This window comes from Haematobia irritans, chromosome 1, assembly GCF_050003625.1.
Source record: "Haematobia irritans isolate KBUSLIRL chromosome 1, ASM5000362v1, whole genome shotgun sequence".
In the NCBI taxonomy this organism is placed as follows: Eukaryota; Metazoa; Arthropoda; class Insecta; order Diptera; family Muscidae; genus Haematobia; species Haematobia irritans.
In genome coordinates, this window is record NC_134397.1 from 140,534,870 (window position 1) to 140,558,899 (window position 24,030).

General features: G+C 29.7%; 1 protein-coding gene across 7 annotated transcripts in view; it reads right to left on the bottom strand.

The window, feature by feature from the left end:
- cpx (synaptic transmission protein complexin) overlaps positions 1-24,030 on the bottom strand; it is a 1,078,564-nt gene that overhangs the window by 224,202 nt on the left and 830,332 nt on the right. For 5 of the 7 annotated variants that reach the window (XM_075291794.1, XM_075291793.1, XM_075291795.1 and 2 more), the window contains one exon: positions 19,218-19,229. The exons of the other annotated variants lie outside the window; for them this stretch is intronic. In XM_075291794.1, the coding sequence (XP_075147909.1) occupies positions 19,218-19,229 (12 nt within the window). The remainder of the gene's footprint in view (positions 1-19,217; positions 19,230-24,030) is intronic. 7 annotated transcript variants of the gene reach the window in all.

Below are 24,030 nucleotides of genomic sequence, written 5' to 3' on the forward strand. Positions count from 1 at the left end.
AAGTCGATAGCTTATTTCGTTCGGAAGCTAGCGTGATTTCAACAGACGGACGGAAATGCTTAGATCGACTCAGAATTTCACCACGACCAAGAATATATATACTTTATGGGGTCTTAGGGCAATATTTTGATGTGTTACAAACGGAATGGGGGAGGGTATGAAAACAAGTCAATACGGCCGAAAGTTCAGCCGAATCTTATGTACCCTTCACCATGGATTGCGTACAAAGTTCTACTAAAGAGTGTGATCCACAATCGAATTACTTGGGTTATGTTACAAGGTCTATTAAATCTTTTTAAAATTGTCTATATTAGATGAAAAAGGAAGATTGAATACCTACATAAGGCTCTTTAATTCTTGATCATTTTATGTAGCAGAGTCTATAAATAATTACCAACCGATGTGAACCAATTTTCGCATTAGAATTAGAGGGTCAAATTTCTACTAGATCAGATGAAATTTGTTTGTTCATGAGGCTTCCCAATTTAAACCTTTGGGGGGGTCAGAAGCTATATATAATTATGAACTGGGAAGGACAACATTTTTGCACGGTTGCTTGGAGGAATATACTTAGTTTGCTCGGTAGTTTGCAAATCTGGGGATCGGTTTATTTGCAGGGTTATATATAATTATGGACCAATATTGATGAATTTTCTAATGGTTGTTGTAGGGCATATACAAACATTGCGTACCAAATTTCAACCGGATCGGATGAGATTTGCTCTTTCAAGAGACTTCAGAAATCAAATCTGGGGAGCGGTTTACATGAGGTCTATATATTGAAGTAGTCCGATATGGTCCATATGCTATACCATCCGAACTTCATTAATTACAACTTAATTTTTTCTGATTCAATCACGAAATTTATTGATCCAATTTGTGTTTTAATTGAAATGTCTTCAATCATGAAAATGATAGTATAAATCAAAGTTTTAATTGGGTATAAAAAAATATTTGATTAAAAAATTTATTGATTAAATTTGAAAATTTCAATAAATTTTTTATTTGATTCAATTAGAGATTTAATTGATGTTATTTGCAAAACTCAATTTTTTGAATTAAAAACGTAAAAACGTATTAAAAAATTTATTGAAATAAATTTTAATAAAAAAATTAAAAAAAAAACCCTTACTTTTTTTAACTGACTTAGTCTTCCGAGTTTGTTTAAAAATGAATTGTATTAAGTAATTGTATTAGTTGAAAACATTTTCAATTTCAATCAAATTTTTAATTGGAAATATTTGGGTGATATTTTTTTTTCTGTGTATAAAAATTTTGGGTACGATCGATCTGGAATAACTACTTTAAGACCAATATAGTAAGGGCCTAATGACTAACACAATTGTGAACACTGTTAAAAAAATATATTTCTAGAAATTTCTAATCAAAATATAGCTAAAGTTTAGTTGTTGAAATTCATTCACCATATGTATTTTATTTCATTTCCAAACTTTTGAAAAAAAAAAGAAATCTAATATATACTAAATATCAAGAATAATTTACTCGTACAAACTCATGGGTGCTGAAGCTCATTTTCGTTTTTTTTTTGCTAATCAAACAATAAAAGTTGAAAATGGAATTTAGAGTGTCAAGGGAGTGACCGTAAACATAAGCTTCGAAGCCAAAGGCTATAATTGGATGGTAATATAGATGTGACCCTAAGGAAATATGAACAAAAAACAAAAGAAACAAAAAATTCTCCACAACATTTGGTATTCAAACTTTTTATTTTCTAACCTCTAACTCCATACCAATAACAATTAAATTATGGCACAAAAAAAAACAAAAAGCACAGATGAGAAAGAAAAGAAAAAAATAAATTGAAAACAAATGTCGCAGAGTGAAAATTTTCGGATGGTGGTAGGGAAGGAGGTGGGGATAATTTGAAAATAAATGAATATATCCACAGTATTTTTATGGTTCACATATTGGTAATTTCCCCCCCTGCCACCTCACACACGCACAAGAACACCAGTAAAATCATTCTTCCCTCCCCGCTCTCACTCGTTATACTTCATCGCCATTATAAAAAAAACAGAAAAGGAAAAACTTTTATTTTAGATGGAGACCATAAACCAAAAAGTCAATAGCATTTATTGGAGCAGCTCCAAAATAAGGACAAAAGTTTCAATAATTTTCGTCTTGCCGACAAAATGCCAGAATTTTCCAAACTGGAGTATGAATGCTGGAGGCATTGCGTGTGGCAAAGCCTAAAAAAGGTAATAAACATAAAACACAATTTATGTTGGTTTTTTTTCTTTCCTTAGGCCTCTTCCGAATTGTGGTGTGGCTCAGAAATAAGAACATAAATACAAATTGCAAAGAAAAGATGATAAAAATAAAATAAATTTCCCAAACAAATATCGTGATACCTTTTGAGCAATCGAAGTCGAAACACTTTCACGCCACCTAAAAACAATACAAAATTGAAGAACTGTAGCACTGTGAAATTTCAATATAATTTTACTGGAGCAAAAAAGGGGTTTCCATACCCCCAAAACTTATTGAAGATATTGCAAATTTCATCCCTTTTTTATGGACATGCTATTTCACATATCATAACCACCATACGTTTATGGTGCTTTTGTTATCATCTCTATAAGTAAGTGTTGTCATATATTTTCTACCTTAACAACCTTGCATATTGTCAATTGGAAGAGTTTCTTTTTACAAGATTATCTCATGAAGTAAATTGAGGTTTCTGGAAAAAGAAAAAAAAAACTAAGATTACAAAGACTACGTACTTTAGAATCCAGGATTAACCCTAACCCTTTTACGAAAATGTTCAATGGATATGTAGCATTTTTTCATGAATCGGGACTAAACAAATGGGCTTTTCTAGTAACAACTATTCCCAATGCACATAGTGTATATAACCTTTATAAAATATATTCTTTTGACGTAAATTATAGTTTAAAAATGATGGGTTACTTTGGATCTTCAAACAACCCTTTTAGTGTTATATGGTCTTAGGCACAAACAAAAGTAAAGTTTTAGGAAGAATGAAGTACCTCGTGTGAAAATTTAACTAAATTGTCAAAATTTTATTTCTATAGAATATTTTGTTAAAATACTGTTTTGTCAAAATTTTATTTCTATAGAAATTTGTGTCAAAATAGTAATCAATAGAAAATTTTGCCAAAATTTTATTTTACAGAAAATTTTGTCAAAATTTTATTTTTTAGAAAATTTAGTCAAAAAAATTTTATTTCTAAAAAGGAATTGTCAAAACTTTATTTCTACGGAAAATATTCTCAAAATTTTATCTCTATAGGAAATTTTATTCCTATAGAAAATTTTATTTTTTTTTTAATGTTATTTTTTTAAAAAATTTTGACAAAATTTTAAATCCATAGAAATTTTTTTAAAAATTTTATATTTATAGAAATTTTCTCAAAATTTTATTTCTATAGAAAATTTTGTGAAAATTTTATTCCCATAGAAAAATTTATTTCTATATAAAATTTTGTCAAAATCTTATTTCTATTTTGGCAAATTTTTTTCTATAGAACATTTTGTTAAGATTTTATTTATATAGAAATTTTTTTTCAAAATTTTATTTCGATAGAACATTTTGTCAAAATTTTATTTCTATAGAAAATTTTGCCAAAATTTTATTTCTATAGAAAATTTTGTCAAAATTTTATTTCTATAGAACATTTTGCCAAAATTTTATTCCTATAGAATATTTTGTAAAAATTTTATTTGTCACAATTTTTTTCTACAGAAAATTTTTCAAAATTTTATTTCTATAGAAATTTTGTCAAACTTTTTTTTCTATAGAAAATGTTGTCAAAATTTTATTTCCACTTCGGCAATTTTTTTCTATAGTAATATTTTTTTAAATTTTATTTCTATTCTATTTTTTAGAAAAGTTTGTGAAACAAATTTTATTTTTTAGAAACTTTTGTCAAAAAAATTTATTTCTATAAAAGAATTGTCAAAACTTTGTTTCTATAGAAAATATTCCCAAAATTTTATCTCTATAGGAAATTTTGTTACTGTAGAAAATTTTATTTCTTTTCTTTTAAAAATTTTATTTCTATAGAAAATTTTGCCAAAATTTTAAATCTATAGAAAATTTTTTAATAATTTTATATCTATAGAAATTTTGTCAAAATTTTATTTCTATCGAAAATTGGGTCACAGTTTTTTTTCTATAGAAAATTTTGTCAAAGTCTTATTTCTACTTTGGCAATTTTTTTCTATAGTATTTTTGTTTTTTTTTATTTTATTTCTATAGAAAATTTGGTATAAATTTTATTTCTGTAGAACACATTTTGTCAAAATTTTATTTCTATAGAAAATTTTGTCAAAATTATATTTTTATAGAAAATTAAAAAAAAATTTATTTCTATAGAAAATTTTGTAAAAATTTTATTCTTGTAGAAAATTTTATTTCTGTAGAAAATTTTGTCACAATTTCGTCGAAAAATTTTATCAAACTTATATTTCTATAGAAAATTTTTTCAAAATTTTATTTCTATAGAAAATTTTGTCATAATTTTTTCAATTGAAAATTTTGTCAAAAGTTTATTTCCGTAGAAAATTGTATCAATATTTTATTTCTATAGAAAAGTATGGCGAAATTTTATTTCTATAGAAAATTTTGTCAAAATTTTATTTCTATAGAAAATTTGGTCAAAAGTTTATTTCTATAGAAAATTTTGTCAAACATTTATTTCTATTGAGAGACTCTCTCATAAATTTTGTCAAAATTTTATTCCTATACAAAATTTTGTCAAAATTTTAGTTTTACAGAAAGATTATCTGATAAATTTTGTCAAAATTTTATTTCTATAGAAAATTTTGACAACATTTTAAATCTATAAAAAATTTTGTAAAAATTTTATATCTATAGAATTTTTTTTCAAAATTTTATTTCTATAGAAAATTTTGTCAAAATTTTATTCCTATAGAAAAATATATATATAAAATTTTGTCAAAATCTTATTTCTATTTTGGCAAATTTTTTTCTATAGAAAATTTTGTTAAGCTTATATTTCTATAGAAAATTTTATTTCTATAGAACATTTTGTCAAAATTTTATTTCTATAGAAAACTTTGTCAAAATTTTATTTCTGTAGAAAAGTTTGTCTAAATTCTATTTCTATAGCAAAATTTTCAAAATGTTTTTTGTATAAAAAATTTTGTGAAAATTTTATATCTATGGTAAATTTGTCAAAATTTTATTTCTACAGAAAATTTTTCAAAATTTTATTTCTATAGAAATTTTGTCAAACTTGTTTTTCTATAGAAAATTTTGTCAAAATTTTATTTCTACTTCGGCAATTTTTATACCCTCTACCACTACTGTAGTACAGGGTATAATAAGTTTGTTCATTTGTATGTAACGCCAAGAAGGAGTAATCATAGACCAACCTTTTAGTATACGGATCGGCTTAGAATTAAATTCTGAGTCGATTTAGCGATGTCCGTCTGTCTGTCTGTCTGTTGATGTATTTTTGTGTGCAAAGTACAGCTCGCAGTTTTAGTCCGATTGTCCTAAAATTTGGTATAGGGTACTGTTTCGGCCCAAAGACGATCCCAACTGATTTTGGAAAAAATCGGTTCAGATTTAGATATAGCTTCCATATATAGCTTTCGCCCGATTTACACTCATTTGCCCACAGAGGGCAATTTTTTGCTCCGATTTAGTTGAAATGTGATTTGTATAGGGAGTCGAATTAGCATTGTAACTAAGCGTGCCAAATTTGGTTGAAATCGGTTCAGATTTGGATATATCCCCCATATATAGCTTTCGCCCGATTTACACTCATATGACACAGATGCGAATTTTTAACACCGATTTAGTTGAAATTTTGCACAGGGAGTAGAATTAGCATTGTAGCTATACCTGCCAAATTTGGTTGACATCGGGTCATATTTAGATATAGCTCCTATATATATGTTTTTCTGATTTCGACAAAAATGGTAAAAATACCAAAATTTTCCTTGTTAAATCGCCACTGCTTAGTCGAGAAGTTGTAAAAATATAAAAATTTTATTTCTATCGAAAATTTGGTCACAGTTTTATTTCTATAGAAAATTTTGTCAAAAAAAAAAAAATTAAAGATAATTTTGTCAAAATTTTATTTCTACTTTGTCAATTTTTTTCTATAGTATTTTTTTTATTTTATTTCTATAGAAAATTTTGTCTAACTTTTATTTCGTTAGAACACATTTTGTCAAAATTTTACTTCTATAGAAAATTTTGTCAAAATTTTATTTTTATAGAAAATTTTGTCAAAATTTTATTTTTATAGAAAAGTTTGTAAAAATTTTATTTCTATAGAAAATTTTGTAAAAATTTTATTCCTGTAGAGAATTTTATTTCTGTAGAAAATTTCACAATTTCATTGAAAAATTTTGTCAAACTTATATTTCTATAGAAAATTTTGTCACAATTTTTTCAATTGAAAATTTAGTCAAAAGTTTATTTCCATAGAAAATTTTATCAATATTTTATTTCTATAGAAAATTATGCCAAAATTTTATTTCTATAGAAAATTTTGTCAAAATTTTATTACTATAGAAAATTTGGTCAAAATTGTATTTCTATAGAAAATTTTGTCAAAATTTTATTTCTATAGAAAATTTGGCCAAAATTTTATTTCTATAGAAAGAGTATCTCATATATTTTCTCTATAGCAAATTTTGTCAAAATTTTATATCTATAAAAATTTTGTCAAAATTTTATTTCTGTAGAAAAAAGTGTCAAAACTTTATTTCTATAGAAATTTATAACATGAATTTTTAAACTGATATTTATTTGTATGTGATTAGCATTGCTATTGCACAATAAACAGAGAAAATTTGCAATGTTAACGAATCTGGACGTGCCTCACCAAATTCGCCTGAGATAAAGAAAAATGATGTTCAATGAAATTTTTCTAAAATCGCAAGAGCAGTCAAATCTGCCTATTAGATCATAAATGTAATAAATCGTTATAGAAATATAGAAAATTTTGTCTAAATTTTATTTCTTTAGAACACATTTTGTCACAATTTTATTTCTATAGAAAATTTTGTCAAAATTTTATTTTTATATAAAATTTTGTAAAAATTTTATTTCTATAGAAAATTTTGTAAAAATTTTATTTCTATAGAAAATTTTATTTCTGTAGAAAATTTTGTCACAATTTCATTGGAAAATTTTGTCAACTTATATTTCTATAGAAAATTTTTTCAAAATTTTTTTTCTATAGAAAATTTTGACACAAAATTTTCAATTGAAAATTTTGTCAAAAGTTTATTTCCATAGAAAATTTTATCAATATTTTATTTCTATAGAAAATTATGCCAAAATTTTATTTCTATAGAAAATGTTGTCAAAATTTTATTACTATAGAAAATTTGGTCAAAATTTTATTTCTATAGCAAATTTTGTCAAAATTTTATTTCTGTAGAAATTTATAACATGGATTTTTAAACTGATATTTATTTGTATGTGATTAGCATTGCTATTGCGCTATAAACAGAGAAATGTTGCAATGTAAACGAATCTAGACTTGACTCACTAAATGCCTCTGAGATAAAGAAAAATGTTCAATGAAATTTTTCTAATATAGCGCGAGCAGTCAATGCTGCCTATTAGATCATAAATGTGATAAATCATTATAGACCAAAACACTGTACATGTACAAAAAATACAAAGTCCTAGTTTTCACCTTTTCGCGTTGCCTTTTGTCGCGAGTACAAGGGAACTGTCCTTTAGTTTCCTTTTCAATATAATTCCATGATATGCTGGACACTCACTAAAGACATATGTTTTTGTTAAAGAACATATTATATATACAAGTATGATATTTCAATAAAATTTAAATAAAATAATTCCTCCCAAATGGTTTACATTTCGGCTAAAATAACTAACCCTTTGTTGATCACGTTTTAAGAAAAATACAAATTCTTTCTTCTAAAACGCACAGATATTCTCTTAAAAGTCAATACAACGAGCTAGGAAATAAATATACATATTACAATTCTTAATAATTAAATATATATATACTAAATCTTTTTCATTTGCCTATGACTCAGGTTACATCAAATAATTGGTAAAAGTGAATTCGGGTTTTTTTAATCATAGAAAAAAGGCAACAAAATTATTATCTTATACATTACCTCATTTTAAATGCGTTGTAGTTGTTGTTGATGTTGGATAGAAGTAGTTGTTGTTGTAGATGATGATGTTGTTGTTATTAGAGTTGTAGTTGATGTTGTTGTTGTTGGATTTTTTTTTGGAGTTGTAGTAGTAACAAGAAGAAGATGTTGTAGATGTTGTATTTTTTGTTATTATTATTTTTTTCATCATTGGATTGTTAAGTCCTCATTACAAGGCGATTTTATATTATTTTGAAATTTATTTTACAAAAATTTTCATTTTATCGATATTTAAAATTTATTTCGATTTATTTGGTTATGTTGTAGTTACAGTAGAAAAATTTACAGTAGTAAGTAGGTAGTAGTAGAAGTAGTTAGGTAGGTAGTAGTAGTAGTAGAAGAAGCAGTTTCAACACAATTTGTTTGATTTTTGTTTGTTTTTTTTTTTATTGTTTTGCAAAAAGCAATCGAAACAGAAACAACACAAAAAAGAAAAAAAAGAAAGACATTTTAGTTTATGTATTTTTCACATTATAAAAATAAATATATAGAGAAGAAAATATAATTATTAATATAGATTGTAGATTCTTTTTTGTCGTTAATAAAATATAAACAATATCTATATATATATATAGTTGTAAGGAAATTTTGTGAGAAGAAAAAAACACTACAAGTGAGAAGGCAAAAAATTAAATTGTGAAAATTCTTAAGGAACATTTAACATAATAGCAATAATAAATATTTTAATTACTATAGTTTGATAGTACAAACCATTTTTGCGCCAGCAAATATTCAAATTGAATGGTAGGCTTTAAAAGATGTCAATATAGCTCTTTAATTAGGCACGCTTAGGTTCACCATAAATTCACAATATCAAAATATCAAATAAATACAAAGTCTAATATTTCAATATAAGGACTAAGTCTAAGGTGCCTTCTGACAGGCATATATCGTAGAGGTTTTCAGGGTATCCTATGTTAATTGCGTTTGTCATCCTACACTCAAAAAAAAAAAAAAAATTACTAGAATCCAAAGATTTTGACCTTCCCATAAGGATTTTGGTATTGATTCCGAGCCAAATATGCGGTGGAAAGACTCAAAAGTCCTTTGGCAAAGTAATGGCCTCTGTTTTTTGGGATGCGCATGGAATAATTTTTATCGATTATCTTGAGATCAACAGTGACTATTATATGGCGTTATTGGAGCGTTTGAAGGTCGAAATCGCGGCAAAACGGCCCCATATGAAGAAGAAAAAAAAAGTGTTGTTCCACCATGACAACGCACCGTGCCACAAGTCATTGAGAACGATGGCAAAAAATCATGAATTGGGCTTCGAATTGTTTCCCCACCCACCGTATTCTCCAGATCTGGCCCCCAGCGACTTTTCTTGTTTTCAGACCTCAAAAGGTTGCTCGCAGGGAAAAACTTTGGCTGCAATGAAGAGGTGATCGCCGAAACTGAGGCCTATTTTGAGACAAAACCGAAGGAGTCATACCAAAATGGTATCAAAAAATTGGAAGGTCTTTATAATCGTTGTATTGCTTTTGAAGGGAACTATGTTGAATAATATAAACGAATTTTGACAAAAAAATGTGTTTTTCTTTGTTAGGTCGGGGACTTATCAGCCAACCTGTTAGATCCGATAGACAAGGGCCAGTAATTTTTCACCACACTGCAAAAAAAAAGCTTGCTCGGTTCCACCTATTCTGTCTTTCCTAGCCAATGCAAAAAAAAAAAAAAAGCTTGCCCGGTTCCAAAGATTCTGTCTTTCCGAGCCAAGGAAGCGGAAAATTCAAGTAAGGAAACACGTAAGACAAAATTGTTCTTCAAATTTTAGTTTTGCGAAATTGATACTAGGAAACAAAGTTGAATTTAGTAGTTTTTTTTTCAACTTTGAGCTTTTTGAGCATGAACTTTCAAAGTCCTTTAAAAACCTGTTAAGGAAACTTTAAATTTCCAAATTCACTTTGACTTGGAAATTATGTTATGTTTCAAGTAAAAATCGTCTTTAAAATAAATCGTTGAAAGACATGTTCTATTTTTGAACACATTTTTGCTCTGTAGCCAAGATTCAAACAGACGACAAATTTGAAGACAATTTCATTAATTTTGAAGAATTTTTCAGAATTATTAAAGCCAAGTTGACCTTAGTCAAACAAAATTTCCCTTCATGTGCAGATACTAATTTTTAAGTCGAATCACTTAATTATAAGGACAAAACGACTTAATTGAAAAATGTATTAACTTTTGGACAAGGAAAAAAACACTCGTATTTTAAGATGAAGAAATCATTCATCTCAGGACAGTATTTGTTTTTTCAGTGCACAAGATTAGGTTAAGGTAGCTATTAGGTTAGGTAGCTGTAGTGACAGCTCGTTATATTTCCGGCTCATTGGGCCAATTAAGCCCACACTGAAAAAACAGTGAACCCACCAGGTAGAAAAATTTCGGTTAATTCTAGAAAATTTTGAATATTTTTAGAAAATTTTAACTAAACAGTGTAACAAACGCTGACATCACGCTGATGTCATAAAAATAAGTAAAATTTGATTAGACATAATTAAGTTTTTTCACTTGTTAAAGAACATTTTGTAGTTTGAAGGAAAAAATTGGAATTCAAAATTGCAAGAAACTCTTTAGTGACATACGAAGTTCATGATGAACGCATTTGTAGTAAAATGTACACATTTAAAGAAATATTGAACTATTTTGAAAAAGACACGAATTTAGTTAATCTTTTTCCTTCATTTGTGTACATCTTTTTCCTCGGTTTTAGTTAATTTAACTAACGTACACAAAAAATTATTAGAGTAGAGGAAACTTTCTCCAAACATAATAATTCCATGAACTAAACGAAAGTTAAATTGGCTTTAGTGAAATAGGGAGTTCACTTTTTTTTGAGTGCATTGTGGTATCAAAGGTGTAGATCTTCATTCACTACTGCCCGAATTTATGCTTAGCTCAATGACAAGAGACTTCCTTTTAATAGCCGAGTCCGAAGGGCGTTGAACATTATGGCGAGAAGTTTTAATACATTCAGAAATGTCACCAGCATTACTGAGAGAGAGAGAGAGGTTATCCACCGCTAAAAAATTGTTAGTTGTGTGGTCGAAACTGGGATTAAACTCATGATCCGTTGCATACAAGGTGGGCATGTCAACCATTCCACCGCCGTTGCTCCCTCGGTCTATACATTGAAAACAAATATTTGCGTGATATTAAAGATTATGCAAGCTAACTTTTAGGTTAGGTACGTGATATTAAAGATTATGCAACCTAAATTTTAGGATGCGCAATTTACAAAATATTAAGGACAAATTACTTTAAAATAATGACATTTTAATTAAAACAAAGTTTATAATCTTTACTTAAAAAATTTTTTTTCATTAAATTTAGGACACAAATTTTTTAAATTTGCGTCCCTCCCGTTAAAGTCGCATGTCTTTGAACTAACGACAATTTTCTTTAAAATAAAGAAACACCATTTTTGATTTAAAGAAATCGTCCTTAAATTTACTGAAATATTAAATCTTTAGATTTAAGATAAAAAAAGCTTCAAATATAGGCTAAGACTTATTTTTTGGGATTTAGCATCTTTGGATTAAATTTTTTGTGGAATTAAGAAAACATTTTTTTACTTTGAGGTATACGCTATAATTTGGGTTTTTTAAACTGGCATTTGTTTGTACGTGAATAGCTCTATTAATATACCGCGAAAAGAAAATGAAAGTTCGATAAATGAGATCTGAATCTTAATTTTAATTTTATTGATCCTAGATTTAAGGTCAGATAAGTGGCTAAAAAATGTCTTTATTTTAAAGAAGCCGCATCTTTGGTCCGAAATCAATACCAAAATCCAAAATACCAAATCCTTAAGAGAAACTCAATATCTTTGGATCCAATTAAACTTTTTTTAGTGTACGCGAGCCACCGTAGTGCAATGGTTAGCATGCCCGCCTTGTATACACAAGGTCGTGGGTTCGATTCATACTTCGACCGAACACCAAAAAGTTCAGTACAGCTGGTGACATTTCTGAGTGTTTCAAAGCTTCTCTAAGTGGTTTCACTGCAATGTGGAACGCCGTTGGGACTCGGCTATAAAAAGGAGGTACCTTGCAATTGAGCTTAACATGGAATCGGGCAGCATTCAGTGATAAGAGAGAAGTTCACCACTGCGGTATCACAATGGACTGAATAGTCTAAGTGAGCCTGATATATCGGGCTGCCACCTAACCTAACCTAACCTAGTGTACGCGAAACCTGGTCCCGGATATTCAGAACCCGATCGTGGGGTAAATGTATTCTCTATAATGTGTTCAAGAAAAATGCTCCAAAACACTCCAAATAATTTACTATAGAGTCCACATTAATTAATTTTTCATAAATTTACGACCACTAAAATTTTTTCATTTAATTGTAAAGGTTCACATAATCTGGTGTCTCCAACAAACCTTGAAGGAGTATATTTAAGTTTGTGGTTCTATATACTTTTTTATTTAAAAAGTTTAGTTTTTTTTTTTGTTTCGTTTGGTAATAACAAATCTTTTCTAATTTTGAATATAGAACAATTCCTTGGTTTACATTTTTAATAAAAACATAATAGACTTGTTTTTAAAATTTTTGTAATAATATATTTGTTTAAGTTTTACCTTTAAACGGTATTCTGAATTTATGGTATAATCTGTTTAGTATCTTTCCATGTCCACAGTGTTGAACATAAATACAAAAGCGTGCCGTAGATATTTTTCCTCAATAAATAATACAGAAATATACAATTTATAGAACTAGTGATAGAGTTTAAATGAAATTATTTATCTAAGATAATAAAAATTGGGAAGAAAAAATTGGTGCCATTGCAAACAATAAGCTAAGTTGTGTATTAATACAGGAAGATATAACAAACGGTGAAGAAGAACAAATAAAATACAGGGAAAAAGGTTTTTTTTTTCGATACTTAATTAACTCAATTAAAAGCCAATAAATTAATATCTAAACAGTGGTATTTAAAATTATCAATAGTATAGAGTAATTATAAGTAAATTGGAAATAGTAAAAAAAGATGATAAGTGAACGAAATAAGCTTAAGCAAATTAATTGGAAAATTTTGTTTTATTTTAATAATTATAAGAATAAGATTTTTGTGTACAAGTGTAGTTAGAATATTAGTTGGGTGTAATTGTATTAGGTGTTAAACAGGGTGTCTTTGTGAGTAAGGTGTAAAGTAAGGTGTTTTTTTTTCATAAAATGTGTAACAATTTAACGCACTTAAATAATGAATAATTTTATACAAATGATTTAGATTGACCGGTAGTTGGTAGTGAGTGAATATTATAATGCAAATATATATTAAGGCATTTATGCCATGATTTCTTTTCATATTTGTAGATTTGATTATTGTTGATAAATTTAAAAATGGTTTTCCTAAACACCTAAATTTAAATTAAGTTTCTATAAAAATACACAGAAAAAATATTTTTTTGTGTTTAATCACCAAAAAATTGAAATTTCTTTAATCACAGTATTGGTAATATCAACACCAATTAAAAAATAAGCGATTCAATTAAATATTAAAATAAATTGATTAAAAAAATTAATCGTATTAATTATCAACCTATTAATTGATTTTTGTTTTTCAAATTCAATTACACTTTTTATTGCAAATATAAGTTGATATTTTTTTCTGTGTATTTTTACTCATATCCAAATTAAAATTGGACAAGCGAGTCTATAACACATTTTCAAAAGGAATTGCAATGCCAATAAAATATAATCAATAAAATCTTATGAGCCTTTTATATCTAGCTCATTTGAATTTTTTTGTCCGCCGTAAAAGGTTCCAGCAAAAAAAGCGTCGCCAAAAAAGTAGTGTAAATATTCTTTTTGGATCCGAAAGTGGTGCAAAATTGGCGCAGAAGCGATGAATTTAACATGAGTTTTTCATAGGACGGATGTCCACTATTTTAACTGCCTTTGCACTGGATTTGCATCACTTCTTAAGGTGTTATGCGAATTCAATGTTTTGTATGTGAATTAAGAAGTTTTGTGATATTTTGATAAATAAATTATTTTCAAAACTTTTTATGATTTTTAATGCATTCTTATGCTTGTCTGGAACGTTTGTCAGCAAACATTTTCAAAAATTCTCAATTTTTCTAGAATGGATTTGGCATTTTTTTTTTTAGAAAAATTTAAATAATTTTTACGATTTTATTAATTCTATTTTGTGATATTTTGACAAATAAACAATTTTTAGTTTTTTTTTTTTTAATGAGTTTTAGTGCATTCTTACGTTTGCGTGGAACGTTTGGCATCAAATATTTTTCAAAAATTTTCAACTTTTCTAGAATGGATTTGGCATTTTTTCGCAGAAAAATTTAAATAATTTTTACGATTTTATTAATTCTTAATCTATTTTTAACCTATTTGAAACAAACAATTTTAAATTTTCCATTAAAAATATGAAAAAAGCGAGTAAAAAAAATTGAATTAAAAGAACTTCCTGTGACGCTAAAATAAAGAACTTCTTTGGGAGGACATTTTTGGAAGTACTTTTAAAGTAGTGCCTTTTAAAGAACTTTCAATTTTTTTTGCTGGGGTATTAGGTAGCTAAAAATACCCAGCAAAAAAAGTTGGAAGTACTTCCAAAGGCACAACTTTAAAATCACTTCCAAAAAAATCTTCCAAAGATGTTCTTTATTTTAATTACTCAGGAAGTCCTTTTAATTCAATTTTTATAACTCTGTATTTTCATATTTTTAAAGAGTAATTTAATTTTTTTTTGTTATAGGGTAAAAACATTGTAAAAATTAATAAAATGGTACAAATTATTTAAATTTTGTCAAAAAAAAAAATTCTAAATTCATTTTAGAAAAATTACAAAATTTTTAAAATATTTAAAATCAAGCGTTTTAGACAAGCATTAAAAATAAAAAAATTAAATTATTTATTTATGAAAATATCGCAATTTTTTTCACATCTAAAACACTAAATTTGGATCAAACCTTAAGAAGTGATTCAAATTCAGTGAATCGACTGTTGAAATGGTGGAAATCTATCCTATGACAAGCCCATGTTGAATTCATCGCTTCTGCACCAATTTTGCACCACTTCCGAATCCAAAAAGAACATTTTCACTACTTTTTAGGCGACGTTTTTTTTTTTTTTTGCTGGGTACCTATTACCTTTACCTGATTAGGTTAGCTACAATGTACGTCCGCTAATTTAGGCTAATTTATGGTAGACTATACAGTCGATTGGTATACTACAAGTTGTGAGTTTCCCTCGTGTCAAGAGTGCTGTGCAATTCTGTTTACAGCTCAAAGACAAGGGATATTCTTTTTATAGCCAAGTCCGAATGGCGTTCCATATTAGAGTGGAAAAATCTTTGAAACACTCAAAAATGAAAAACTTTTTGTTCGAAACTGACACTGAACCAAAAGCACTTTATATGAAAGGCGGGTATGCTAACCATTGAACCACGGTGGCTCCCGATTCTGTGTTAAATTAAAAGAGAAGAAGGGAGCCACCATGGTGTAATGGTTAGCATTCCCGCATTGCATACACAAGGTCGTGGGTTCGATTCCTGCTTCGACCGAACATCAAAAAGTTTTTCAGCGGTGGATTATCCCCTCTCAGTAAAGCTTCTCCAAGTGTTTTCACTTCAACGTGGAACGCCGTTCGGACTCGGCTAAAAAAAGGAGGTCCCTTGTCATTGAGTTTAACATGGAATCGGGCAGCACTCAGTGATAAGAAAGAAGTTTAACACTGTGGTATCACAATGGACTGAATAGAGTGAGCCTAAAATATCCGGCTGCCACTATACCTAACATAAACTAGAAGAAGAACCCACCCTTTTACAGTCGAGAGCATTAAAGTGACCGCAACTTATATGGGGCAAAAAAAAATGTCGGAATCTTGTTCGCCTTAACCCCACAAACCGAATCCCCTTTCCCGATATTGGGATAGCCAAAATTTGAGCCCGATTAAACGACGTTAACACGTGCCGTTCGTCGCTCAAAATTTGAAAAAAACGAGTGTTTTGGCTAAAAAGTTGACGTATTGAGCCATAACTCGAGAACGGTAAATAATAAACACACGCACGATATAACAAACGATAACTTATTTTGTCCTTAAAAATTTATGTTATGAACAAAATTGTTGTAACTCTGAGTCAAACCGAGTTACGTCAGCCTTTAGCTTCGAAAACGCGACCTGGTGCCACTAGGAGTATTCGCCTCAACCTCACAAAACGAATCCCCTTTCCAGATATTTGGATAGCCAAAATTTGAGCCCGATTAAACGACGTTAACACGTGTCGCCAAATTTTTTGGCCAAAAAATTTATTTTTTTAAAATTTTGAGCGACGAGCGGCACGTGTTAACGTCGTTTAATCGGGCTCAAATTTTGGCTATCCCAATATCTGGAAAGGGGATTCGTTTTGTGGGGTTAAGGCGAATGCTCCTAGTGGCACCAAGTCGCGTTTTCGAAGCTAAAGGCTGGCGTAACTCGGTTTGACTCAGCGACGAACGGCACGTGTTAACGTCGTTTAATCGGGCTCAAATTTTGGCTATCCCAATATCTGGAAAGGGGATTCGTTGTGTGGGGTTAAGGCGAACAAGATTCCGACATTTTGTTTGCCCCATATAAGTTGCGGTCACTCTAGAGTGCATAGAGTGTGCCACATCGTATGTGGTGGTGTCTTGCGACACTTAGATATGGCACCTGTAATATTGAGAATAGATATAACCGTACTAAAAGTGAGATTGAAGCCATGCTTTTTGTTATGTATGATTTGCATTGGATCACAATAGCTCTCGAATGACCTCCTTAGGTTAGGGTGCTTCTACATTACCCTGGAATCTTCGAAACGGGCTTTTCATGCTGTATAAGCTTACAGAGAGATAGAGTCATACCAACAAGTTCTAATTCATCTCGAATCACCCATTTCATTTATAGATTGCGTCAATTAATACATGGTCCATGGTTGATTTCACGTTGGCGGGTTGGAGTAAATTTCTATGCCAAAAGAGTGCAACTCAGATAATCTCTGATATTTTTTATGGCTAATATTATAATCTAAAAACATTTTCGATCACCCACATTGGATTCATCTGTATAGAAATTGGTTAATATAACATCTAGCCCAAGGATTTTATATGTTATTTTTCTCACTTCAGTTCGCCAGAGTGTAGAACACTGTGGTTGGCAGATCTGTCTGGCATTATTGCCAATGCTTGTGATCGTTTTTTCGCCAAAACCATAGCTCACGTTATCATTCAGCCGTGATTTTAGTAAATGGGTAGGACCGCTAGGGCAGTATTCAAACTGATGGTTGCGACAGAGCTGGTCCACTATTTAGTCCCCGCAATTTTTTTTTTTGGTTACAACAACTGCTCCTGTAAACTGTAGTGGTAGCGGCATTTTGTTGAGCCAATATGTCTAAATTAGGTAGATGAAACATGGCATTTAGAGAATGTGTACTTATGTTGCTAAAGTCACATCAGATATGCGAGCTTTATCTATAAATTCCCAATGATTCGATTGCTGGGGTTTCAGCCATAAGATAAGAGCACCATCCCAGCAAAAAATGGAGCACTATTTCAGCAGGATTGTAAGGGAGATAGGCAGTACCAATAGCTTACAAAACAACCGAATCAGCGCTGATGTTTGTGGGCGATGTCTCGATTTAGAGTAGCTTCTACATAGCGCTGATATAATTGCTCATTTTAATAGAAATGTTGACCAGAAATTATATAATCTTGAGTATAGCATTGTTGGCGTGAAGGAAAACAGCACTACCTTTCATGCATCTATACTGCATGAATGGGGTTGCAATAACGTAAACGAATGATCATAAACTAGTTTGATTACTCGTTTAAGTTATTGCCACCGATTCATGTAGTGTGTATGCACTGCCTACTTTATTGTATACCAAAAAGCACAACTAAACTTTTACTGCTGAAGTATTTTTTGCTGGGATATAGCAATAGTCTATGTTAAATTCATTGCTTCTGCGTCAATTTTGCACCACTTCCGGATCCAAAAAGAACATTTTCATTACTTTTTTGGCGACGCTTTCTTTGCTGGGATATGATATAATAAGTTGATATAGTCAATTAAATCACCGCTAGCTGGTAGTTGTTTTTGTAATTCACTGCCTAAATTTAAGCTCGAGTACCGCCAAGTTGCCAATTTTCCCACAAAGGCTCCCTTTACCAATAGATGATTCAGCTGATTGGTTATCAGTAGGTCATATCAGTTTTAAGGAATTTAATTTTGTCTTTAGATTTGGTTTACCATAACATAAATATATGAACTCAGACCTGTGATATCAACTTAAGGGCTCTGAGAAAAAATTACCCCAAAGTAAAAAGGCCGATATGGCACAACTTAACGAAATATTTGAGTTATTGTAAACACCACAGAATATTGAGGTTCAATTTAAAAATAGATTTGATAGGTTTTGTCTCAATATTCATAGGATTTACTATTTGAGGAACTTTAGCTCCATATTCTTTTATTTTAGGATATTTTTGGGGGTATATTTTCATATTGCCATTTATGATATCTATTAAATATTAATGTATAATTAAAACATGCAAATTATGATATTGGTCTTTTTGTCATACGCTGTATGCAATAAAAGCCAAGTTATAGTGATATTGCAGTGATTCTATATACTTTAAGAGCATATTAGAAAATCGAATTAAGGTGAGAATTTTTAAGAATTAAAAAAGAAAATCAATATATTTAAAAATTTTACCAAGTGCACTAAGCATTAAAATTTCATATTCGAAAATGAAATTCAATTTTACAATAAACCATACAATGCAAAAAGTGGGGAATTTGTACTCTATATATGTTACTTTTTATTTTTGTTTTGTAATATTTTCTCTAAAGTGAAATAATAACCCAAAATCATACAAATGATTGCAATGTTCTGCTGTTTTTGTTTTTGCAAATTCCAATTTTGTTTTGTGATATAAGCTAAGAAATGCTTTTTGAAATTTACTTCTGAAACTAAATGGCAGATGCAATATGCTTCAAATTATGAAGAAGTATTTAAAAAAAAAGTGGGTTATTTCTAAAGAAAGTAGATAACATTGAGAGGACTTTACCGCCAGCAGCATCTGTTGGTCACACATAATAGTTTAGTAGTTTGCCACGACAAATACAACACAAAGGGTTTGTGACATAGATTGGTCAAGAGTTAAAGTTGTCGTAGAGGGAAAGAAAGAAGAAATATGGATAGATATAATTTATTAATTTAAATATATATTAATTTAAATAAGTTCTAGTTTTTATTTAAATTGAGTATGGTATTAAGGATGTGAATTTTTAATATATATTTTTAGAATATTTTAATGCTTTTATGAGTTTATTTTTTAAAAATATTTTTCAATCGAATTTTTGGCTTATAATGTTGAACAGTTAATGATAATGGGAAATCCTCAATCTATATAACTATCGTTGAGTCTCTGGTAAAAAATTTCAATTATTTTTCATATAGTCTTTTCTGACACTCTTCTTTTCAAGTTTTTTTGTTTGAATTTTATGGCCTAACGGAAAGCTGAAATAAAATTGCGACTGAACTAAAGACTGGTACTAAGTTCGCTCTTCACTGGTAAATTCAAAAATTAGATTAAATTAAATTAAAATTTTTTAAAATTAAATTTATTTCTTATGTTATTTCAAATGATGAACAGTTTTTGAGTTCACGATTGTCCCATTCTCTGGTAATTATTTTAGGTTTTGCGAAGACAGACGTCATATTTTTTACTCTTAGTTTTGGTTTCCACTTGGACATCTATACAGCGTTCTAGAGTTACGCTAATGTTACGACCCCAATGTAATTGATTTTTTTTTATTATTATTGTTTATTGTTTCTCACTTGTGTAGTATGATTAACTACATTATTATTTTAATGATATTTTCTCATATAGTCTGAAAGGGAACATCAATCATTTGCACTTCGATAATGTTTTGTAATTTAAAGAAGCTAATTTAATTTAAAGATAATAATTGCTGGTGATATCCATTATCTCATACCCTTTGATTTATTTTTATATAAAATGAAAATATGTAATTAAATTAATTTCGAAATTTGATATGGGTTTGAAATACAATAATGGATTTATTATGCGAAAGATGAGGAATGGATTTCAGTGAGGTTTATCTAAGATCTAAGAGCCATATTTTCAAACAGAAGTATGTCAAACTAACACAAAATCAAAAATCATGTACATAAAAATTAGATATTTGTAGAAAAGCTACGCAATATCAACGGAATTTGTACTGAATTTTCTGTTTACTAACGAATACATTTTACATAGCGGCGGATATGTATTGTAACCAACTTCAGGTTGCTATAATTTTTAAACCGCTCATCTGACATCTACTTCAGTGACAATTCATTTTATTGTTTACAAGATTACAAAAGCATTTTGATCTATTGCATTTGCAGGGAAACCAGGAGCGGCTATCGTTAGAATCGTCATTCCGTTTGTAACACGTCGAAATATATATATATATATATATATATATATATATATATATATATATATATATATATATATATATATATATATATATATATATATATATATATATATATATATATATATATATATATATATATATATATATATATATATATATATATATATATATATATATATATATATATATATATATATATATATATATATATATATATATATATATATATATATATATATATATAATTTCATCCGAATTTGGTATATGATGTTGGTATATAGTCTCTAACAACCATGCAAAAATTGGCCCCCATATAAACCGATTCCCAGATTTGGCTTGCGGAGCCTCTAACAGAGGCAAATTTCATCCGATCCGGCTGAAATTTGGTACATGGTGTTAGTATATGATCTCTAATAACTATGCAAAAATTGGTTCACATCGGCCCATAATTATATAGCCCCCATATAAATCGATCCCCAGATTTGACCTCCGGAAATTCTTGGAGGAGAAAAATTTGTCCGATTCGGTTGAAATTTGGTACATTGTGCTAGTATATGGCCGCTAACAACCATGCCAAAATTGGTCCATATCGGTCTATAGTTATATATAGCCTATTATATTACATGTTAGCCTGATACCGAAACAGGCAATTGACGTCCAAATGCATTATATCTAATTATACAATTATTTTTCGAGCTTTATGGACAGATATAGATTAAGGAACATGGTTAATAGAGCCATTGAAAAGAAATTGTAATTGTATAATTAGTTATATATAGCCGATCCCCAATCACATAAAAAAAATTGGTCCATATCGCCAAAAATTTATTCCTATAGAAAAATTTTTCAAACATTTATTACTATAGACAATTTTGTTAATATTTTATTTCTATAGAAAATTTTGTTAACATTTTATTTCTATAGAATATTTTGTCAAAAGTTTTTTCTATAGAAAATTTTGTCAAAATTTTATTTCTATAGAAAATTTTGTCAAAATTTTATGTCTATAGAAAATTTTGTCAAAATTTTATTTCTATAGACAATTTTGTCAAAATTTTATGCCGATATAAAATTTTGTCAGAATTTTATTTCTATAGAAAATTTTGCCAATTTTTTTTTTCTATAGATAATTTGGTCAAAATTGTATTTCTATATAAAAATTTGCCGAACTGAATAATATACGTATTTAATCGGCCTTTTTTGTTTAATATATACCACGTATGGCCTAACTTACAATTTAGAGGACGACGTTAAGAAGTTTTAAGATGGCAAGGTCGTGGGCAAGTAAATCGATTGCGGATGACTGTCTTGAGTAGAAGTTTCTACGCAATCCATAGTGGAGGGTACATAAGATTCGACCTGGCCGAACTTACGGCCGTATATACTTGTTTTTTTTTATACCCTCCACCATAGGATGGGGGGTATATTAACTTTGTCATTCCGTCTGTAGCACATCCAAATATCTCTCTAAGACCCCATAATATATATATATATTCTGGGTCGTGGTGAAATTCTGAGTCGATCTGAGCATGTCCGTCCGTCCGTCTGTTGAAATCACGCTAACTTCCGAACGAAACAAGCTATCGACTTGAAACTTGGCACAAGTAGTTGTTATTGATGTAGGTCGGATGGTGTTGCAAATGGGCCGGATCGGTCTATTTTTACGTATAGCCCCCATATAAACGGACCCCCAAATTTGGCTTGCGAGGCCTCTAAGAGAAGCAAATTTCATACGATCCGGCTGAAATTTGGTACACGGTGTTAGTATATGGTCTCTAACACCCATGCAAAAATTGGTCCACATCGGTCCATAATTATATATAGCCCCCATATAAACCGATCCCCCTATTTGGCTTGCGAGGCCTCTAAGAGAAGCAAATTTCATCCGATCCGGCTGAAATTTGGTACACGGTGTTAGTATATGGTCTCTAACAACCGTTAAAAAATTGGTTCACATCCGTCCATAATTATATATAGCCCCCATATAAACCGATCCCCCGATTTGGCTTGCGAGGCCTCTAAGAGAATCAAACTTCATCCGATCCGGCTGAAATTTGGTACATGGTGTTAGTATATGGTCTTTAAAAACCATGCAAAAATTGGTCCACATCGGTCTATAATTATATATAGCCCCCATATAAACCGATACCCCGATTTGGCTTGTAGAGCCTCTAAGAGAAACAATTTTCATCGGATCCGGCTGAAATTTGGTACATGGTGTTAGTATATGGTCTTTAACAACCATGCAAAAATTGGTTCACATTGGTTAATAATTATATATATCCCCCATATAAACCGATCCCCTGATTTGGCTTGCGGAGCCTCTAAGAGAAGCAAGTTTCATCCGATCTGGCTGAAATTTGGTACATAGTGTTAGTATATGGCCTCAAACACCCATTCAACAATTGGTCGATATCGGTCCATAATTATATATAGGTCCCATATAAACCGATCCACAGATTTGACCTCCGGTGCACCTTGGAAGAGCAAAATTCTTCCCATTCGGTTGAAATTTGGTACGTGATGTTAGTATATGCAAGAATTGGTTCCTATCAGTCCATAATAATATATAGCTCCCATATAAACCGATCCCCAGATTTGACCTCCAGTGCCTTTTGGAGAAGCAAAATTCATCCGATCTGGTTGAAATTTGGTACGTGTTGGTAGTATATGATATTTACCAACCATGTGAATTGAAATTTGTGGATGACAGTCTTTCGTAGAAGTTTCTACGCAATCCATGGTGGAGGGTACATAAGATTCGGCCTGGCCGAACTTACGGCCGTATATACTTGTTTTTGTTTTTTGTTTTAATATTCATTATAACCTTGTAAAATTTATTTTAGTTTGTGTTAATTGAGTTCCACATTAAAAAAACGTCAAATAACGATACGAAGTAAATAAAACGAAAACACTCTACAATCTCCTCTTTCATTATCTCTTTAACGAAAATACCTTAAATATGAAGCGGTGTTAAGGTAAACCATAAACCACATATTATCATTCCCAAGCATAAGCTTGACATTAATCCATAATCCTGATGACATATACGAGTACATACACGCATATATGATGACTGAATACTAGAACGGATACATTGCATCCAAAACGAAACCAAGCACCTACATATGTATCAGTAAATTGAAAATGTCATAAAAGGATCAAGGGAAACAAAACTATTGGTGAGACGTAGTGCAGAACAGTAGTGAAGCAATGCAAACGAAAGAAAAAAACAAAAAACGGGGTGTATAAGCCGCCAACCAACCAGACACCCACCCCCTCCCCCATTCCAAATGGGACCATTGAAAGACAGTTGAAATCTGCATCTGCTTTTGTGTCTCTTTTTTTCAAGAACAAAATAAAGATGACACAAGAATTTTTACTATGGCGAGGATAATTGAAAGGATGTATGGATACTTTGCCCCAGAAGGA